Source organism: Lolium rigidum, chromosome 3, assembly GCF_022539505.1.
Source record: "Lolium rigidum isolate FL_2022 chromosome 3, APGP_CSIRO_Lrig_0.1, whole genome shotgun sequence".
NCBI lineage: Eukaryota > Viridiplantae > Streptophyta > Magnoliopsida > Poales > Poaceae > Lolium > Lolium rigidum.
The window spans coordinates 35,305,332-35,326,521 of record NC_061510.1 but is presented as its reverse complement, the minus strand read 5'-3'; the positions used below and the strand labels follow the sequence as shown (position 1 = coordinate 35,326,521).

General features: G+C 45.3%; 3 protein-coding genes across 3 annotated transcripts; 1 reads left to right on the top strand and 2 right to left on the bottom strand.

Moving 5' to 3' along the window:
* Nucleotides 1-2,725: 2,725 nt before the first annotated feature.
* On the bottom strand, nucleotides 2,726-6,635 carry LOC124701423 (cysteine--tRNA ligase CPS1, chloroplastic/mitochondrial-like). Its single transcript, XM_047233470.1, has 9 exons — nucleotides 6,331-6,635; nucleotides 6,065-6,128; nucleotides 5,037-5,198; nucleotides 4,560-4,730; nucleotides 4,201-4,482; nucleotides 3,988-4,113; nucleotides 3,631-3,834; nucleotides 3,342-3,527; nucleotides 2,726-3,251 (listed from the first exon to the last, which is right to left on the bottom strand). Exons 1-9 carry the CDS (start codon nucleotides 6,627-6,629, stop codon nucleotides 3,045-3,047), a joined length of 1,701 nt encoding a protein of 566 aa, XP_047089426.1. The 5' UTR covers nucleotides 6,630-6,635; the 3' UTR covers nucleotides 2,726-3,044.
* Nucleotides 6,636-9,552: 2,917 nt separating this feature from the next.
* On the bottom strand, nucleotides 9,553-14,634 carry LOC124695564 (chaperonin CPN60-1, mitochondrial-like). Its single transcript, XM_047228394.1, has 18 exons — nucleotides 14,568-14,634; nucleotides 14,455-14,479; nucleotides 14,103-14,234; nucleotides 13,539-13,698; nucleotides 12,921-13,096; nucleotides 12,724-12,819; nucleotides 12,450-12,554; nucleotides 12,272-12,358; nucleotides 12,087-12,176; nucleotides 11,931-12,011; nucleotides 11,758-11,826; nucleotides 11,170-11,247; nucleotides 10,988-11,083; nucleotides 10,681-10,780; nucleotides 10,488-10,591; nucleotides 10,308-10,413; nucleotides 10,138-10,216; nucleotides 9,553-9,878 (listed from the first exon to the last, which is right to left on the bottom strand). Exons 1-18 carry the CDS (start codon nucleotides 14,603-14,605, stop codon nucleotides 9,770-9,772), a joined length of 1,731 nt encoding a protein of 576 aa, XP_047084350.1. The 5' UTR covers nucleotides 14,606-14,634; the 3' UTR covers nucleotides 9,553-9,769.
* A 353-nt stretch (nucleotides 14,635-14,987) lies between these two features.
* On the top strand, nucleotides 14,988-18,560 carry LOC124695563 (PHD finger protein ING1-like). Its single transcript, XM_047228393.1, has 7 exons — nucleotides 14,988-15,055; nucleotides 15,742-15,813; nucleotides 16,744-16,931; nucleotides 17,404-17,464; nucleotides 17,550-17,706; nucleotides 17,791-17,914; nucleotides 18,014-18,560. Exons 1-7 carry the CDS (start codon nucleotides 15,028-15,030, stop codon nucleotides 18,122-18,124), a joined length of 741 nt encoding a protein of 246 aa, XP_047084349.1. The 5' UTR covers nucleotides 14,988-15,027; the 3' UTR covers nucleotides 18,125-18,560.
* The last annotated feature ends 2,630 nt before the right edge of the window (nucleotides 18,561-21,190 follow it).

The window sequence follows — 21,190 nt, the reverse complement described above, 5'->3', positions numbered from 1 at the left end:
CGTCACAGACTCACAGTGGCATGCGGCGGAGTACATAGGACGGCAATAAATGGAGGTACCAGGTAGCAACGAGGTAGGCAGCTCCACTCCCTGGGTGGGTCGTCGTCGTCTCTCTCGGGAACAAGGCTTTCCTGAAGGAAAATGCTTTCCATCCGGCGACCATTCGCTCGCCAGCGATCGGTCGTCGTCCCTCGCTCCCGCGCGGTCCTATATGGGCCTGGTTTTTCGGTCCAAACTGGAGTGTTGCTTTTTTTTCGTAGAGATGTTGTATATGTTCGTTAGTTTTGTAACAAATGCATATAAAAGTTATAGAGAAAGCATATCAGAGATGTTGTAATGTTTAGTTGTAAATTATTTCTTAACAACTTTTGAATTATTTGCAAAAATATATTTTTTAGTTGTAAATAGTTTGTGGTTTTTGTGGATGATGTTTGCGACTTTTGTTGTAAACACCCAAATTATTTGTGGCCTGTGTTGCTAATTATTGTTGTAAATATTTTACTTGGTTTGTTCTAAAGATATTTCCGGAATGAAAGCAGACTTTTATTGTAAACATTCAAATAAAATAATGTTGGTTTTTGTTATTAATTATTGTTGTAAGTATGTTTCCGATTTGTTGTAAAGATATTATTGCATGGAAACCGACTATTATTGTAAACACCCAAATAAAAAATATTGTTTTTGTTGTTAATTATTATTGTAAATATATTGATAATTTGTTGTACATATATGTGAAGATTTACTGTGAAAATTTTGTTGTAATACTTTTTATTTTTTGTACACAAAGCGGCGGGTTTTTGTTGCTATACTAAACAGCGGATTTTGTTGTAAATATCTGAAAGTTTGGGGGCAAAGGGAAACACGTGTTCGGTTTAAACTGATAGGCTTATAGGACCGCGGGTTGATTTTCCAAAAACCAGGGAGCAAAATGCAAAAATCAAAATGCTGCTAATTCTGGACGCTGGATTACGATCGAACGGCGCTGGTACGACCGATCCCCACGCGTGGATCGGCCGACCGACGGCCAGCGCGCGCCTTTCCTGAACGAACGGCATCAAACGGCAACCATGGTCGGCCTGCACCTGCGGATTCGATGATCTTGGCCAATGGACCGCGGTGTACATAGCCTAATAGCCGTACTAGCGCCCGCTGCCGGGGCACCGGCCAGCTCCAACGGCAGAGAGCATCACCGCGTCAGGCCTTTAGTGTGGATTTCTGCCTAACTGAAGAGCACACAAGATCATCAGAGTCTAAGCAGGTTTTATAAGTTCAGAGCACCAATATTATCATCCAATCAACATGAGAAAATTACAAAAAACCACCACATATCAGGCAGCCGTTTCAAAAAGCCACCACTTTACGATTTTTTTTCAAAAAACCACCACTCCACAGGTAACACGTAACAAAAAACACTGATTCGTATATAATGATGATTTAATAGCCAGACTGACATGTGGGTCTCACTGTCAGGATGACGTGGCATGTAAAATTTGCAAATAAGACCTTGGTACATTATAAATTCTAATTTTATGGTCCACATCTTTTCTTACTTTTTCTATCCTTTTTTTCTTAATTTTTTCCACCGGGGCGGGCGGCGGAGATGCGCCCAGACCAGCACGACCACGGACCTGACGGGGCGGCGAGGTCGGCCGTGATGCGGCTAGGCTAGCTCCGGCCAGGGTCCGCCACTGGCGGGTGCAGGCGAGTGCGGGAGAGGCCTCCTGCCGGTGGGGGCTCGCCGGCGTCGAGGATGGTAAGGATGCCTCACTGTGCAGGCTCGTCGGCGCCACGGTCCCTGCGCGGGCTCTTGCCCATGCGGGCTCGCCTGCGTCGCGGATGGGCGGGGCGGAGGAGGTGGTGGGGAGGGCCTCATCACCGGCGCCGGTGGCAGGACACGGGCCTGCGTGGACGAGCTTAGAGGGCAGGGCAGGCAAGCTCGTCCAGGGCCGGCGAGGGCGACCAGGGCCAGGTACCGGCGCATATGAGCTTGGCGACGGGGCGGCGAGGTCGGCCGTGATGCGGCTAGGCTAGCTCCGGCCAGGGTCCGCCACTGGCGGGTGTAGGTGAGCGCGGGAGAGGCCTCCTGCCGGTGGGAGCTCGCCGTTCCCGCCTAGGCGGAGCTTGCCGGCGCCCGCCCCGAGCTCGTCCGCCCGCGCCGGCACGTCAAGGAGCACGCCGGCCCCGAGTTCGCCCGAGCCGGCCGGTGGCGGATCTCGCCGACGCCCGTGCTCGCCCAGGTCGCCCTCATCCGCCTCACCTGCACCGGCGCGGGCTTGCCTGCGTCGCGGATGGGCGGGGTCAGAGGAGGTGGTGGGGAGGGCCTCATCACCGGCGCCGGCGGCCGGACAGGGAGGAGATGGTGGGCGGGCAGTTTTTTTTTTTTCCTTTTTCTTCCTTCCTTTTAGATAACCAGTAGTGAAAAAAAGTAGAGAGAAAAAGAAATGAGTCCTGTAATTTACAATAAAGTCCAAAATTTAGATTGGACTAACATTTGTTGTCCTGGACTGTTTTTACGAGGCCACGTCATCCTGACAGCGGGGCCCACCAGTCAGTTTTGTCATTAGACCAGTGTTAGACAAGGATCAGTGCTATCTGTTACGTGTTAGCGTTAGAGTGGTGGTTTTTTAAAAAAAAAATCGTAAAGTGGTGGCTTTTTGAAACGGCTGCCTGATACGTGGTGGTTTATTGTAATTTTCTCAATCAACATTGATCTCGACAAAAAACATAACTGCAACATCCAAAGGAGGTTATGTATAACAGCGACTCATCATTTCGTTCATTCAAATGCAACTACAAACTTTAAGGTCAAATCCAAAACAGAGATTCAGCACCGAGTACTTAAGTATACCAATATATATGGGGACCTTCAGCCTTAGCCAACCACCAACCCAGCTCTCATCATGTTCACTGAAATTGGAAACACCTACAGAATTACCTTACCACTTCCAAAAACGGCGATCCAAGTAAATCTGCACCAGACGCAATAGCCAGGCAGATAGTTCATTGTACAGTCATTTGTTAAACCGGGCACACAGTAGCCACGGCTACTCTCGTTCGCATGGCCTCCACACTGTGCCAGTAGGCTCATCCATCAGGGCGATGCCTTTGCTGGCAAGGTCCTTCCTGATCTGGTCCGACACAGCGAACAGCTTGTTGTTCCTTGCGGCGAGTCTCAGCTCAATCTGCTCGCGCAGCCATTCCTCGGTCAGCCCTGCCCGCTTCAGCGCTTTCACCTTCAGTTGCTCCAGTACCTGTTGGATTGAAATTTGCTCATGTTGAGTGCAGTCTCATTATAAGATGAAAAAAGACATGTTGTCTAGATAGCGTGGCTTTATTAGTACCTCTGCCAAAGGTGATGATTGTGGCATCAGACCTAGGATGGACAGTTTGTTTTTAACCTCAGCACTCAGTGCAGCCAGAGCTTGAATGTGGTCTTCTGGCTGTTTCTGTGGTTTCTGTTGCTTCTGCTGCTGCTTCTTCTGCTGTTGTTGCTTCTTCTTTTGCTGTTCCAGTTTTTGCTGCAACTTCTGAAAGCGGAAAATGTGTTTGAATCAGCTAATATGAATTGGGAACGGATATACTCCAGGATTTGTCGCATCAAAACCTTGAAAAAAAGCAGCATTGACATACCTTCAGATCATTCAAATTGCTGTTTATTGCCTTCAGCAGCTCCATGAAGCCATCCAGAACATCAGTGGTTCGAAGATCGTCTGACATGCATTCCAAAAAGGCTTTATGGTGGTTGTCGACCAGTTTTTGCTCCTCAGCTGGGACTGGGACTGATGTATTCTCTTCACGATACAGAGACACAGTTTCATCGCAGTCATATAAGGTCTGCACAAAACATATACCAAGTGAGATATTATTACTACGAAAGATAGCCAAAGGTCGCAAGGTCAGGTTCAGAATTCTATTGCTGAAGCAAAAGTATGTTAAATTTCGATTTGAAACAAAAAAATCATAAATATTGAAGTCTAAGCAAATCACCTGATAGATGTAGTATACACGATTAGATGCAATCTCAAGTGCTTTATCAGAATGATTCACATCAGATTTATAATGTGTTCGCATGAGGAAAAATCTCAAAGCCAAAGGATGGTACAGAGTAATAACCTGAAAAGAAGAAATATGTTTAGACAAGTCAGGACATACCATAAAAGTATAAATGATTTTTTTTTAAGTCAGACATCATCCCCTTACGTCTCTGATCGTGAAGAAGTTATTAATTGATTTTGACATTTTCTGATCATCGATGTTAATAAAGCCATTATGCATCCAGCATTTGACCTCACTTTCTGGATAAGCTGCTCGGCTTTGTGCAAGCTCATTCTCATGATGAGGGAATATCAGATCTTGCCCTCCACCATGGATATCAAATACATGTCCTAAATAGTGAGCACTCATTGCGCTGCATTCAATGTGCCATCCTGGTCTTCCATGGCCCCAAGGGCTCTCCCAGGAAGGCTCACCCTCCTTAGCAGCCTGGACATGATAATAAGAATAAGAAGAAAATGGTGGTGTGCAAGACTAAACTGTTCACTGCGATGCATCAAACTTACCTTCCATAGTGCAAAGTCTGGATCATCCCGCTTTCTTGGATCAACAGCAACGCGCGAACCAGCACGATTTTGATCCAGCTTCCTACCGGATAAACTGAGATATTCAGGAAAACTAGCGACTGAAAAGTAAACATCACCGTCTACAACATAGCCATGGCCATTCTTGATTATCTGTTCACATACACAAAGTCAGTAGAGTTTTAACAAGTGAATAGTGCGAGAGATAAAATACAATTATCATGTGCAGCATGTTACACATGATTGACACTACTGGCAGGTGAAATTATGACTGTTTAGTTATACTTAAATCTGAATGGTGACAAACAAATACATCAGTGTTACTTTGTTTTATAGAGCAACAAGCAGCTGGAAAAGTATATCATGACAATAATAAGTAACAGAAACATGGAACAGTAACACAGCTGAGTTGGTAGCATTGGAGGTGATTCTGAACAGTAACAGAGAAATCAAAAATACCTCGGTGATTAACTCTATAATATGTTCAATGTGATCTGTTACACGAGGCTCTTCATTAGGAGGCAGGCACTGCAGCTCAGCCACGTCAGCAAGAAACTCATTAATAAACCGACTGCTCAAGCTGGTTACGGTTTCACCATTCTGATTCGCCCGTTTGATAATCTGCAAAACCATAGCAAGTTCTGGAGTCATTACAACACTACAAGCTAAGGAAATAAGTTCATATGAGAAAAATATTCAGAAGAGAGGTTCATTTTGAGAAATTAATAATATGTATGGCACAAAATTGCATGATGAAGAGAGTGAAGTGTTGATCTAAAGTGGAAACATAAAATGGCAGCAACACACCAGCCCAACTATAGGATCTGCCCCATGAATCATGCGCTCATGGCCACGAGATTGCTGATAGTCAGGGCTGATGGCAGGTATGGTCTCTGGCAAAAATGGCTCATTGCTTACTGAGCTTTGTTCGAAAGTAATAACCAATTAACTACGGATTGTTCTGTAGTTCAGAACCAAGTTCCAATCGAGCTAACAACATCAGTCAGAACATAATTGTGTTTTCTTAAAATCAACTCATTTTGAATTTGAGTATAATTTAAGGCTTTTAACTGATCCAACGAAGTGTGTTAACAAACTCTCTTTGGCAGTCATTTGGCGATCCCAATACAAGTACATGTTTAAAAGAAAAGAAAAAAGTATGTCCTTCAGCAAACACAAGCAGCAGATAGTAAGTTGAATCATACACATATTAATTCGTAAGCGAGTGGTTCATTAAAAAAGCACAACATGAACCATAAGATCTGCTCCATGAAATCAAGCGCCCATGGCCAAGAGAGTAGCGCTCATAGACAGGGCTGATGGCAACTATGGTCTCTGGAGAATGGTACATACCAAGTCCAGACTATTATTTCGAGCTTTGTTCGGAAGTAAGGCAAATTAACTTCGAATTGTCTTGGAGTAATTCAGAACCAATTTCCAATGTAGCTAACCATCAGAGTGTAACCAAGTTTGCTGGAAAATGGTACCTTATCATCGATGTCGGTGAAGTTGCGCACGTAATTGACCTCATACCCCAAGAACTTGAGATACCTGCATTAGATCGAGGACAAATTAGGAAATGAAAGACCCAAAGGCGCTCTAGGACGAAGCTCAAACCCCCTAATCCCCACTCACTTCAAAGCACCAAAATCAGAATCTAAACGCATCGGGCTACATCGCGCTTACAGCAACTCGATCTCGGGAATCGCGAATCTAGGCAGCGATCGGGCACCAGATCGGGGGAGCGCGTTACCGGTAGAGCACGTCGAAGGCGACGTAGGCGCGGGCGTGGCCGACGTGGCTGAGGTCGTAGGGCGTGACGCCGCAGACGTACATGCCGACCTTGCCCTCGACGCGCGGCACGAAGAGCTCCTTCTTCTTCGTCTTCGAGTTGAAGAGCTGCAGTGGCGGCGCCGCCGTGGTGGGGGCGGAGGCGGAGGGGAGGGCGGTCGCCGCCGTCGTGGGGGCGGTAGCCGAGGGCGCCGCCGCCGTGTCGTCCGCGACGGTGAGATTGGAGACGAGGGTCGCCATCGCTGGAGCCGGAGCCGACATTGGAGATGAGGGGAACCCGGACAGCAAGCAGGGAGCGGGGAAGCACTGAGGAGCGAAGGAACATTTGCGGTGATATCCCTGGGCTTTAATTCGGGGGATTGCTTGAGATTCACTGTATTGCGAATGTTGCAGATAACACCCTGCACTTAATGTTTGGATTTTTATTATCTCTTCAGAAATTAGCATCGGTCGTTTCTTCATTGCGACTCTAAGAGCATCTTCAACGGTTTCGATGTACTCCAAGCGCTAAAAATGATAACGCGCGTTACGAACCGGTACGGAAAAGACACAGCGAACAGGAGGCGGCTCAAAACCCATCTAGGGTTTCGTCCCTCTCGTCGGTGACGCTGCCGGTCCGCTCTGCCTCTGGTGGCCTTGGGGCCTTGGAGGTGTGGCGGACCGCAGCCTCTCGCCGGCGGGAAGGTTTCAGTTCTTCATTTAGTTTGTTCTCGGTGTCTTCTTCGGGATGGTGAGGCGGCGGCTACTTCCTGAAGTCAGAATAAGGTCCTCCCCGTCCTATCCTCGCTCCGGTGGTGCATCTAGCGTCGGCGGAGGGCGTGTGGAGTTGTGTGTCCGGCGGATCCCCCGTGATCCGGTCGTCTCTCGTGTTCGATTGTGTGGTTTCAGGTCGGTCTCTTCCGATCTATGGTTGTCATCATTGGCGATGGTTGCTCGCCTGCGGTGCGCCGGTCCTTTGAGGCCTTAGCACGACGACTTCCCGTCCGTCTACTACAACAAGCTATACGATGCCAAGCTTTCCTCTACTCCGGTGATGGAGGGGCGAGGACGGCGGCGCGCCTTCGGCTCGTGCTAGTGTATGTAGTCGTCGCTAGGTGGTCCAATGACCTTTTTGTAATTTTTATTACTTTTAGGCATCTTTGTACTACTGTTGATGATTATTAATAGATCGGTCGAATTTTCGCAAAAAAAAAATGATAACGCGCGTTTATTTGCATTGGATAGCGAACGCAAAAATAGTCTCCAGACTACGATTTTTCGTTTGTGTTTAGAAGTACCCGAGTGGTTCAATGTATTTTTTTATTTTTTATTGATGATATAGAGGTGTATAGTTTGCAAAAAAAAAAACATACGAAATCTAATAACACAGGGTGTCTAGTCATCGTCGGTGAGGTCGATGACCTCCGTCATTTCCCATGGCTTGTGCTGCACTAGTGGTCGTCGGCCTCCTCGTCGCCGGCGAGAGCCTATCAGAGTTACTGATGCGCCTCACCCTCAATGCTCTTGCGTAAAAGTCGTAGTGTCGCCGATGGAGCGCCACCGACCGGAGTGGGTGCCGACCAACCCGGACTAGCAGCGAGATGGGCGGCGTCGGGCAGCTCGCGCTACAGTTCATCGGGATCCGGTGGCCATTAGCGCTCCACGCCGTACACGAGGGCCATCCGGGATAGGCCACGAGGCAGCTCCTCCGCACCGGCTAGAAAGATGGGGCCAGTGAAGAATGAAGTGTCGGGCTCGCTTCCATGCACGCGATTCCACCTTCGTCGCCCCAAGGAGGAAGCGCGCGAGAGGGGGAGTTGTGATCCGCCAAGGACTACGGCAATTTCGTCGACCTTGCCGCTCCTTCTCCACCACTGGCGCCAAAAGAGGAGGAATGGGAGTTCTCCGGGGACGAGGATAGTGGCGGTGACTGCGCAGATAGTAGCGACTACAACGCCTTCAATCGCTAGTTTTTTATTTGAATTCAAGACACTTCTATACAAACTCGCTAAAAATTGAATGAAATCCGCCGTCTTTTGTGTTTCCGAATTTTAAACATTTTTGGGGGTCCGTGTTTGGGATGCGCTGGTGTGGTGAAATCTTCCCCAAATGGAGGAAGACGTGCCGACGGCCCCGATTGGGCACTGTCGGTGTCAGTGCCGACACTTATTTGGAGGGCGTCGGTGAAGAAGCCCGTATATCCATGAGAAGTCGATAGCTGCAGACCAAAGAACTCAGCGGAAATAACGTTGGATCATACTTGTCAGCCTTATAGATGTTGTGATGCTGAAGAAGCCAAGGTTAGAACTTGCATAGGGCAGCACTGTGAAAAAGCATTGTCGGACAGAGATTTTTTGAAGCAAGAGGCAAAAGCTTTGCCTTTTATATTGATATAGAAGGAGCAAACAAGGACAGGCCTAAGCCAGGGCGAGAGCCCAAAAGAAACAGAAAACAACAACGGTCAGATCATACAGAAGCCAAGCCTAAGAAGTGACGACCGCAAGATGTTTAGCGCCGGCGACGATCCATTTAGCGCCCTCGTCCCTGATCCTCTGCATGAGCGTGGAGGGAGTAGACGCTCTGTTGTCGGACAGAGATCATGCATAGATTGTCGTGTGTGGAGCAATTCCGTTATGCCGCTAGCCCAGATCTGAGGGAGACTGCAAGGTATAGGTGGGGAAGACGAGAGCTGCTGGGTCGAGACTGAGAGAGCTTTTTGTTTTTTTGTACTCCAGCATATAGACTGAGAGCTCTGATTTATCATCTTTTGTTTCATTTCTCTAAGCAAATACACAAAGTGCATGAACAGTAGGAACAAGTACAAGGGTCTATGCGTTAACCTTAATCGTCTTCCTTACCCTCGACCTCGTGCTCATATTTGTATGGGTTCAACTTACTATCTGTTTTTATTTGGAAAACAACGTTTTTCATTGGAAGTTGGAAGATAAATAAAGAAGAATTATTTGAACCGGGTAAAACATGGAACGAATGGAATCAAAATATCAAAATCAAAATATACACAATGACACAACCATCCAACTTCAGACTGAACGAGCAATAGCGTAAACCTTCCAGGCCTGTTACCTGATAAATATGCGTACTAACAGATTACACACTGTTCATATTTTGAAGAGAGCGGTTGTAATTGATACACACGCAAATAAGAGTTGATGGAAGCTTCACCAAAATAATATGGAAACCGGCATAAAAGAGCTTTCAGTTCTTCATAAATTCATATCTCAATGCTTGCATGAGACCACAGCATAAAGTATTTTTGAGGTTTTAAATCCTCTTGCCGCAGAACAAAATATGGGACAGCCTCCTCATACGGACAGTGCATAGAGATGAACCCAGACTGCAAAAAGGTCTAGCCTAAATGTTTCACATAATCACATTGTTTCGACATCAGTGGGGGAGCAAGCCTAAAAATCCATCCCGCCCATGCCGCCACCTCCCATTGCAGGTGCCGCCTTCTCTTCCTTGGGGCTCTCAACAATGATAGCTTCCGTGGTGGTCATCAGAGAGGAAACACTGCAGTCAAAAGGAAAACAAAAAACCAATGTCATGACTCGGAAGAATAACGAATATTCCATATCTATCATTGCTATCCTTCAACATTTGGCTAAACAGACTGAAGCCAAGAGAGCTTCAAGACATTTCTAGGATCACATTCACTACTTCAATGCAGACCATTGTTAGTGAGTCGGAAGGTATGTGATCATGCAGCAACTGACATAATTTTCAACACCAGCATTTACAAAAGAAAATGCAGACAAATAAGAGACAGTACCTTGCAGCATCCACCAAGGCTGTTCTGATGACTTTAAGTGGGTCAATGATACCAGCCTTCACCATGTCCACATATTCACCTGGTCGGGGTATCAGTTCACACATCCAACATCAGAAACATGAATTAAACCAAGTTAAACAGAACAATAATGGCTGAACATTGCACCATACCTTTGGCAGCATCATAGCCTAGGTCGGTGTTATCCTGCTCCAAGAGCTTACCAACAATCACAGCACCTTCTACACCCGCATTTGTAGCAATGGTGTGCACTGGGGTCTGCAGAAATGTACAGTCATCAGGCAATGCAAGGGACACATGAACCGACTAAAAAGAAGGGAAAATTCACAAACCTTCAAAGCATTTTGAATGATCTGAACACCAATCTTCTGGTCAAAGTTTGCGGTCTCCAACTTATCGAGGTTTCTTGACGCATAGAGAAGGGCAACACCACCACCTACATACAAACAGATCAGACTTTGCCATGATAATTTCCTCATATATGATAAAACGCTGAAACTCAACAGCAGAGTTCAAGTATGGTACCTGGTACAATACCCTCCTCTACTGCAGCTTTCGTAGCATTTAGTGCATCCGTCACTCTGTCCTTCTTCTCACCAACCTCTGCTTCACTCGCCCCGCCAATCTAAAGGAAATTTAGGATTGAATTCAGGCAAAACCAGAATTGATACCATTAAATTTGGTGCTAGTTTTCTTATTAGTTCTAACATACCCATCAAATGCCTAATTATAACCAAAACCTATGTGCTAACTATGTATGTAGTACTTAAATGTGACAATTAAGCAATAGCACAATAGTCTAACATAATATTTACAAGATAACAGTTTTTACCTTCAGAACAGCGATACCGCCAGAAAGCTTTGCCAATCGCTCCTGTATCTTTTCCTTATCGTAGTCAGAAGTGCTTTGCTCAATTGCAGATCTCAGCTGTTCAAAATAAAATTAACAGTGATAAGCATGTAACACAATGTTAAGGCTGATAATAAACTATGTTAATTTAACATGGAACAGACCAGCTCAGCTCTCTCTTCAATAGCCTTCTTATCTCCCGCTCCGTCAAGGATGACTGTGTCATCCTTTGATACTGTAACCTGCATGCACATGAACAATTCCCTGAAGCATGAATACTAAGGATCATTTACAACGCAACAGAGCAAACATCTAAGCCTGTATTTACAATTAAGCAGCTTGCTCTAAAATGTATCACTCTACACATGGGTCCAGTCAAGTTCTAGAAGTTGTCAAAACACTGGTACACAAGAATCTACTTATATGCCTAAGAACAATGTTCCTCTTATAAGTTGAACAGTACTATACATATACAACTCTAAAACGTTAACTACATAATACTTAGTGCTACAAGAAAAAACCTAATTCATCACAAACATGATCAATTTTACTACCCAGCAAGGTGAACAGTATGTATAATACAAGTCTAAAACGGAGAGTACATAATATTTAGTGCTACAAGAAATAAACATAATTTGACACAAACATGATCAATTTTACTTCCCAGCAAGCTGATATTTGTTATTGTATTGAATGACTTGGATGGTAAGATCCAAAACAAAATGTACAGTCCAACAACTAAAATGTCTTACCTTCTTGCAGGTACCCAGCATGTTAGGCTCAAATTTCTCAAGGTTCATTCCAAGTTCTTCAGATATGACCTGATGGCAGGAAAATGTGAAATTCAATAAAAATGGATGCCAGGATTTGCTAACTGTAAAACAGGCAATACTAAAATTGACGTCATGATTAGAGTATGACTTACTTCTCCACCTGTAAGGATAGCAAGGTCCTGTAGGCTGGATTTCCTGTTCTCTCCAAAACCAGGAGCTTTGACCGCACAGAGCTACATTTCATGTCCAGTAAGATGGATAAATTCTATATATGAGTACCCACTAAGCAAATGGAGAGTAAGACTGACCTTAAGGCCTGCACGAAGCTTGTTGAGAATCAACATACCCAATGCTTCACTTTCTATATCTTCTGCAACAATAAGCAGAGGCTTTTGCTTCTGTTTGAGCGAAAATATGGGACATTAGTTTGTTTGCAATATAAGATGACCATAGAAAATAAGAAACAGAAACAGAATTGCAAACAAACAAATACCTGGTGGGAATACTCCAACACCTTGATCAGAGCTTGAAGGTTGGATACCTTCTTATCATATATCAAGATTATGGGATCATCTAGTTCCTGTAAGAGATGAACATAAATATACAATCAAAATAATTTTAAGGTCAACAGTAGATTTAACACTAAGAGAGCAAAAAAAAAAAATACTTACACATTTCTGGGTCTTCTGGTTGGTAATGAAGTATGGGGAGATGTAACCTCTGTCAAGCTTCATGCCTTCCACAACTTCAAGCTCGTTGTATAGTGTGTTACCATCCTATTAAATGTTTGACGATGAAAATCAAAAGATAAGTTTATAGTAAGAAAATGATATAAGCTCATATTCATGAAACATTAATATGAACCCAAGTGAGCATGTGGAAGGCAAAAATTGAGCTGCAAATTATGCAATGGCTGTATTGGCGTTATTTGAAGCTTTGACTTACCGCAATGGTGATAACCCCCTCTTTACCGACCTTCTCCATAGCTTTTGCAATGAGCTCACCGATTTCCCTCTCACCATTAGCAGAAATAGTACCCACCTTTTTAAAAGGGCAATGAATAAATAATCGTGTGCGTGTGCCGAATAGGATAACAAAAACATGCAAGAAAGACTTGTGACTGATAGCAGATCTAGAGTTACCTGTGCTATTTCCTCAGATGTATTGATCATTCTGGCCATGCCCTTCAGGTTTGTAACCACAGAATCAACGGCCATTGAGATACCACGTCTCAGATCCATTGCATTCATTCCAGCCGCAACTGACTTACAACCCTCAGTGAATATTGCCTTTGTCAGAACAGTGGCACATGTTGTACCTGAAAGTTTTCGAACGTCAGCACAGTTGCCCAGTGCCCTTAAATGAGTCCAATAAGCAATTTCAACAAAAACTAGAAAGAACCGAATGGAGCAAAATATATAACATGACAAGTAGACAAGACTGTAAAAGTTAGTTTACTAGCGCAGTTATCAAGGTGTAACAACTAAAAGATTACCAAAAAATCAATCAAAAACAAGTCCATAACAAATATGATATTATGGCTACCTATAAAAGAAAATATGAGCAACATGGAGAACAGGTTGACAGAAAGCAGAGACAGAAAAGGAAAAGCTTCCATAATTCGTTGTTTCGCATGTACTAACTTTGGTTACCCTACGCTCGATAACACTGTTATCAAGTGTTAAGCAGGCAAGTCCATACAAACGTGTGTGCATGATTATAAGAATGAAGGGCATCAATAGTGCAGAACTAAGACATACCATCCCCAGCAGTGTCATTGGTCGCATTAGCAACCTGCTTCACAAGACTCGCACCAACATTCTTAACTCTGTCGCTGAACTCGATGCTCTTGGCAACAGTCACTCCATCCTTGGTAACTTTGGGAGCACCAAAGCTTTGCTCAATAATAACAGTGCGTCCCTGTAACACAAGTATGTACGAGTTAAGCACTGTTTGGCACACAAACTAACTATCTACTAGAAAACCAACCCAAAAAAAGCTATCACAAGCCAAGATTTACATATAACTACTGAAGGCACCAGACGAATCATTACTTCAATGGCGTTGACTTGGTCTTGTAATTTGCAACTAAATTTCATGCACAAAACATCACCATGGCTTAAAAGCATTTTACTTATTACTTGTACTCATATGCTTATGGCAGAAACATGTACACATACTTTTGTGATTGGCTAATAGCATAATTCATACATCTGATAGCAACCAGTGTGAGAGAACCAGCAGCCATAATCTTATATGTCTACAGCAATTAGAATCTCAGATCACGAACTCTGCACATGGATACTGCACGAAAGCAGCCATACCTTGGGACCCATGGTCAGCTTAACGGCATCAGCCAACTCTTCAACACCCCTGAGCATCTGGGCCCGGGCCTCGACCCCGAACCTGATGTCCTTGGCAGCATAGTTCCTGCTCCAGGCGAGCCTGCTCCCAACCTGCGGAGCAGCATCACAAACAAAGCAGCGAAGCGCATCACCACACGAGGTCAAAACTAGATTTGAAAAACTTAAATCAGAGCCCACATTGCCCCGAAGCAGGGGGGGCGAGGACGAATCTATCTATCAGATCAAAAGCATTTCCGGCCAGCGATCGGTTGAGCACGTGGAGAATCCAAATCGCAAAGCGGGGAACACACTAGCAGAAAAATTTGCTCACCTGGCGAGCGCTGGCCCCGGCTTGCCTGCACAGAGCAGAACACACATTGTCAGCGACTCAACGGAGTGGGATAGAGAGGGAACGGCGAGGAGGAGGCGCAGCGGCGGACTCACCGGGCCTTGGAGGCGAGGCTGGCGGCGGCGCGGTACATGGCGGAGGGAGGACGGCGTTGGATCTCGCGGGTGGTTTCTGGTTCTGGTGGAGCGAGAGAGAGGAGGCGGCTCGCCGCGGAGGGTGAAAAAGGGGCGAGCAACTTGGGGAGGGGGAAAGAACTCGAGGAGCGGCTAGCTGCCTCTAGAAGGATCCAGGGAGGGGTTTAGGGTTTTGCCGCCCGCGCTCGTTCGTGGGCCTCGAGATGGGCCGCGCAGCGCGGCCCAGCTAGGCGGGCTTGTCAGAGGGCGGGCACCGCACGCGAGCGCCCTTTCTTGCGGAAGGGGGATCTCCGATCTCCGCACCGGAACTCCACCTCCTGCCCCCACCACCGCCCGCCCGCGCCGGCCGGCGAGGCCCCCCTCCCTTCGCCGCCGCCTCCCCCCGCTCGCCGTCGACCGTGGGGGTCCGCGATCCGACGCCATGGGGTTCCTCGAGGACTTCCAGGCCAGTGAGTGTCTCTTCCCTCCCTCCCACGCCGCGAACGCTAACCCTCGCCTCTAGGGCACAGGCTTCGCTAGCCCGCCATTCGAATCACGCCGCGTTTCGTACTTAGGCGTGGATTAGTCCGTGATTCCGGGATGTTGCTTCCGATTACGCATCCCTGGTTCGATGCTTGTCACGTGCTAACTGAAGCGCCTAAGCTAACTGAACTGCATTTTTCTTGCTATAATTGTAACTGGTATATAACTAACTGCTTTCTTGAAGAAATAGTTAATTTCTCGCCATGTCGTAAATTGACTAGAAACACCTTGTTCATGCTGGTATCCAGTGCCCATGCTGATTATGTAGATGGGAGATAACTCGCTGAGGAGTTGGCCTTGCATGTGTAGTCCTTCCTTTTGTACTATCTGAACTTTGTACTAGTCGACTACTAGCTCTCGACAAAAATTCTTCTTGTCGGCACACAACATGTTTCCTTGCGCATACGGATTAATTGGAACCTAGAATACATATATGGTTGCATTGTTGGACATGGGGAATTGAGTGCTTTGCTTTCCAATCAAAGACATAAGTTAAACCTGTATCACCTTTTCTTGATTCAGCGTACTCCTCAAATGGTAACTTCCATCGCTGAGATGCAGTTGTACACATCACCGCGTGCATAAATGTAACATCCTGTTTGGTTCTTGCCAGGTGTTGAAACATTGCCAGCTATGCTGCACAAGAATTACTCATTGATGCGAGAGCTTGATAGAAGCTTGCAAGGTACGCAGAGCTCTCAATTCCACATTGTGCTGTGCCACCATGAACTGATCCATGCGTCTGACAACCAACCCGCTCTTTTCATCTCCTGTTATGGTGTCTGAACTGCATCGTGGTGTGAATAGACAACTAAGTTTGGGCACAGTGGAGGGCTAGTTAGAACCACAGATGCATCTTAAGGTTACATTGTTTTATGTCTAGCTTGTGCATGCAAATGATCCATTTTGGTTGGTAATTTTTGTTTGTTGGAAGGAACACCAGTGTACTGCTTTTTTTTTCCTGACTACTGTTGAGCACTATTGCCTCCGTTCCAAAATTTATGCCTTTTTAGAAAGCTCTTGGAACGGAGATACTACTTATTTTCAAACAAATAGGCCTATGCAACAAATTTAGTAGTATTACTTGCAGGATTGTGGACAATTCTGCAAGACAGAATTTAGTAATTGGAAGTCAATTGTATACATCTTAACTGATTAAGATCCACTTTTATAAACTTGACGAACATCAGTTATGTTATCTTGGCTGAGTCATGGCATGGTTAACCTGCAATCGTACCTTGACAATTCAATATATATTATGTTGTCTAGGCTTGGCAATAAGCTTACTATTTGCTGTATCTGCTATTTCTTAGATTTTTTTAGGAAGCGTGTAGTCAACTATAAAATTTGACTACTAATATGTACATAGTATTTGGATTTGCCATGCCTGGGTATTACTTAAGAGGTCATAAAAATATATTTTCATCTCGTCATCACATTTTAAACAAATTCTACAAACACCTAAATGGAGAAGTTAATCGTCAAAGGTGTGGAGACTGTGTTGATGTCTAAGCAAAAAAAGAATAGCCCTAGTATGTATGTATTTCCAAAAGTGTAATGTGAACTAGCTTGATTTCTCTGACTGACCTTAGCCCCACTTTGTGCTTCTGGTCAGGTGTGCAACTGGAAAATGAGCAGCGCTGTCAACAAGAAATAGAGGACATTAAGCATGGACTTGAATCTGGAAGTATTACATTTGAGCCAGCAAAACTTAAATTTTCTGATGAAGCTGTTGAGGAGCAGAAACATTGTGTTAGAATTGCTGATGAGAAGGTGGCTTTAGCCACACAAACTTATGACCTGGTAAAAGTCTCTTAGTTACATTCGTCCTTCTCTATTTTGATTGGGGGAGGGGAGTAGATAAAGAGAATTGATTATGTAAAGAAAAGAATAGGATAAGACCTTAAGAGACTGGAAATACTACCATCAATTTTTATATCACTCCTTTTTCTTAAAAGGAAAAATATCGATTTATGGTAGTATTTTTTTCTCCACCCAACTGGAAATAAACATGTCACTTTTTATGTCAGTATCATATTCATTCATGTTGTTACCTTTCCTTTGTCCAAGCTAAACATATCTGCCATCTTATTTACAATGAGGCTTTACGTTCAAAGTAACAGAATGTTTCAATTAGATTTGTCCAGAAATTTACTTGTGTAGTTTATGTCTTGCTAGGTTGTACTGCGTAAGCATGTCTTGTGACATCGCTGAGTGTTCCTGAATTGTGAATATGCGGGATTTTGATTGGTGCTGATTTAGATACGTGATATAGGTTGACGCTCATATCCAACAGCTCGACCAGTACATGAGGAAGCTTGAGGAACATCGGCAAGGTACTGAAAGTAGCAATTGCATGACGCTGCAGTTTCATAACATAAATTTTCTTACTGAGAACTTGTCCGTGTTTTTGGTGAGCAGAAAAGGAGGCAGCAGCTGCAGCCGCGGCTGTGGCAGATACAGTTGTAGCAGCTACTTCAGCTGCTCCTGCTAGTGCCGGTACCTCAAGGTTCGCAGCTGCCGACCCAGCTCCAAAAAGTGGAAGAGCTGGTGAAAGAGGCAGAGGAGGGCGAAAGAAGTATGTTTTCTGTCTGAATAGGATTAAGCCATATAAGGCATTCGTGTTTTCTCACTGTAACATCGCAACTCTCGTTTTTTGCAGGGCCAAAGTACCCACGGAGCCACCACCTATAGATTTAGAGTTGCCCGTCGACCCTAATGAGCCGACATACTGCTTCTGCAACCAAGTCAGCTATGGCGAGATGGTCGCGTGCGACAACCCTGAGGTAAGTATCGTTCTCCTCTTTAGTATGTGTTCTTCTTGAGCGCCGTCAGTCTTGCCTCTGCTTGGTTTTCTGATCCTGCTGGTGTTTTTTGCTTTGCAGTGCAAGATCGAGTGGTTCCACTTTGGGTGCGTAGGCGTGAAGGAGCAGCCCAAGGGGAAGTGGTACTGCGGGAGCTGCATCTCGTACCAAAAGAAGCGGAAAGGCAAGTGAGATACATGTATGGTCTTGGTGCTAGGAGGTGGTAAGCGCATGGTTGCCCGTGGTGATCGTTGGATACCATTGTGCCGAGCGAAGAACATGTTGCTGTTGGCCTGTGGTTTGGTTGGGAAGCAAACTGATGTAGCAAGAGTGATCATGTACATGCTGTAACATTACTGAGGAGTACCCATGCCGTAGATATGTGGCCCCTGTTTGGGACTCTGGGGATTTCTCTGTTGGTGAAGGGAAATGAACTGATCACTGAGATTTCTGCAGTCTTTTCATGTACCTGGTTATAGGCTGTAGAGCTAGCATTGTCCGTTGTGCAAAGCCGGCGATGTGTAGGCGTGGAACCAAACTAAACTGTGCCCTATTTTGCCTGTGGGATATGGGATCTATACATTCTGAAGGGTTTCATTTCCAGTCGTGTACAGACTGCAGTTGCGTTTGACTGTCACTACCAGCGATATCATGAAGCCTATTTTGTAGCGCGGGCTTGTGTCGATTCACGTGGATTGAAGTAGCATTGCAACGGCGCACGACTAGGTGTAAGCAACGGTGTAGCTTACACAGCCACGCTGTCCAACAGAGAGACGAGGCGTGGGCAATAATGGCCTTGGAAAGCTCAGCGTTTGTTTCCGCCGTCTTGGGCAAAGATCAACGGGAGCCAGGCCAGGCACGCCAAAAGGCTGTCACGGTACTATGACCCCTTCACTCTCAGTTTTTGCCCTAGTGCGGGCTCCGGCTTCCCATGAAAGGTAGCTCTGCTGCCACTGCTCCCCTTGTTTTACTCGGCGTTTTGAATTTTTCTGAAGACAAGTGAAGATTGACAGTTGCTCTTGAACGTCCACGTCGAAGGCGTCTTCTAAACCAGCAGAGGCGTCAGAAGCAAGAACCGCGAGCTGCAACACCTACCAATCAAATGACCAAACATCTTCCGTGTGTTTTGGGTGCGAGGAGTAGCCACCTTGTTTGCGGCTGAGTCGAGGGGGGGTGGGTTGTGGAATCTGACGTGAACAAACTACCTCGTCGAAATGGCTGGCGAAATAGGGGCGGCGGGAGGGGCAGAAGGGGAGGTGCATTGTGAGAGAGGGGTGTGAGTGGTGGCATAGACTAATTGCGTCAGCTGGGACGCTGGCAGTTGGTACCCACCCTGCTTTCACCAACATGGAGGATTCGAGGGACATGTCTTCCGTCCAAGTTACCAAGAAGGTACCCTATGTACCCTCTATAGCGGGGACAACCTCAAAGCACCAAACACACTATTGAGTCGTGCTAGACCCAAAAATCAGTTGTCCCGTGCGCTGGTAGTCTCTTTGTAGTACGGTTTAGAAACAGACTGAAGATGCTTTTGGAGTTTGTTTCTGCCGTCTCGCGCAAAAATCAACGGGGCCGGGCCAGCCATGCCAAAATGTTGTCACAGTACTATATCACTCTTCACTCACAGTTCTAGTCCTAGTGTGAATTCCGACTCCCGTAAAAAGGTAGCTCTGCTGCCCACGGCCATGGCACAGGTGACAGGCAGGCACGGCTGGAGGCACCCAGCGCGTCTGTCTGCTCACATGGACCGAAAGTAAACAGGCAACAGGCCACGGCAAAAAAACGCCGCGAGGGATGATGGTGACTCGGTGAGCGGCTACCGTAAATTCAAACGTCGTACGTGCGCGGTGCGCATCTTCAAGGGAGACTGAAGCTGGCGTGTACGCGTACGGTATGTGTATGTCCCGAACCGGAACAGTGCGAGAGTTATGCCAACAAGGGTACAAACAAGCGGTGAGGTACGGTGTCTCATTCCCCACAAGGCCAAACTTTTGCATACTATGATCAAAAAATCATCACACTCTTGCTTGATAAAATTAAAAGCGAAGTCCGTTTGTGGATGTACGCATGCGCTAAGCGTTTGGGTGAAATAATGTCGGGAGAGTAATCCCTTATACCATTTGGCTTGTACAGATTATCTTGTCTAAAACACTTTTTTTAAAATTAATAGATTGGGGCAAAGCTTTTGCCCTGTTTAAAAATAAATCAATCGTCACACAAGTATCTGCAAATGCGTTTTGTACATAACAAACAAAACGGGTATTTTGTACTACCTCCATTCTAAAGTATGATATTTTTTAAAATAGTTTAATTTTTTTAAAAAGGCTTATATTTCAAGACAGGGATAATAGTTGAGCAATCTAGAGGGAGCCCTCCAAAGGACATGCGGAGAAAGAAGAAGAAACGGATGATAAGTGGGAGACTATGATGTCCAAGTGGGATTCCACCTCCACATCTATACTTTCAGTTATAGATAGACTCTTTTTTTTAGATAAGTTATAGATAGACTCTTATTTTGGTGGAATAAGTGGAATAAATAAAATTTGAATTTATTAAAAATGGAATAAGTGGGATATACTCCCTCCGTGTACATCTATTTTTGGCTTAAGTCAAACAATTTTAAAAGTTTACTGACTCGTTGTAGACAAATGTAGCAACATATGGCATCAAGTCGAAATATTTTAAACTACATTTTAAAGCGGGTCTAGCGGTATTAGTTTTGTGTCATAAATACTCCTACATTTTTTCTATAAAGTTGATCAAAATTTATTAGACTAAAGGCTAGATATACACTTATCTGTCCATGGAGAGAGTAGAGATTTTTTTTCTTTTTGAGAATGACTACGTTTATTAAACATCAATAGAAATAGGAATACAACACCCCGCAGACGGATTTAAAAACCAAAGATTTTGACCTTGGCCATCATAAAATACACTCCTAGCCAAGTTGTGAGCTTCTTTATTCGTCCATCCTCCCTCGAAGCAAAACGTGAGCTCGACGAAGTCAGCTCGTGCCTCAACAATCTCTCGAACAATATGGGCGTAGCTTCCCGCTGATCCTTCCTCTAGGCTATTGATAACATTCTTGCAGTCGCTCGCCACCCTTATTCAACCCACATCAAGATCCTTAGCCGGTGGTATCGCCTCCTTGCACGCCAGCGCTTCTAGGGTTTTCGCATCCGTGCGTCCCTGGAAAACCACCGCGGATGCTCCCAGGTAGACGTCACGGAGAGAGTAGAGATGTGGAAGGAGATCCCC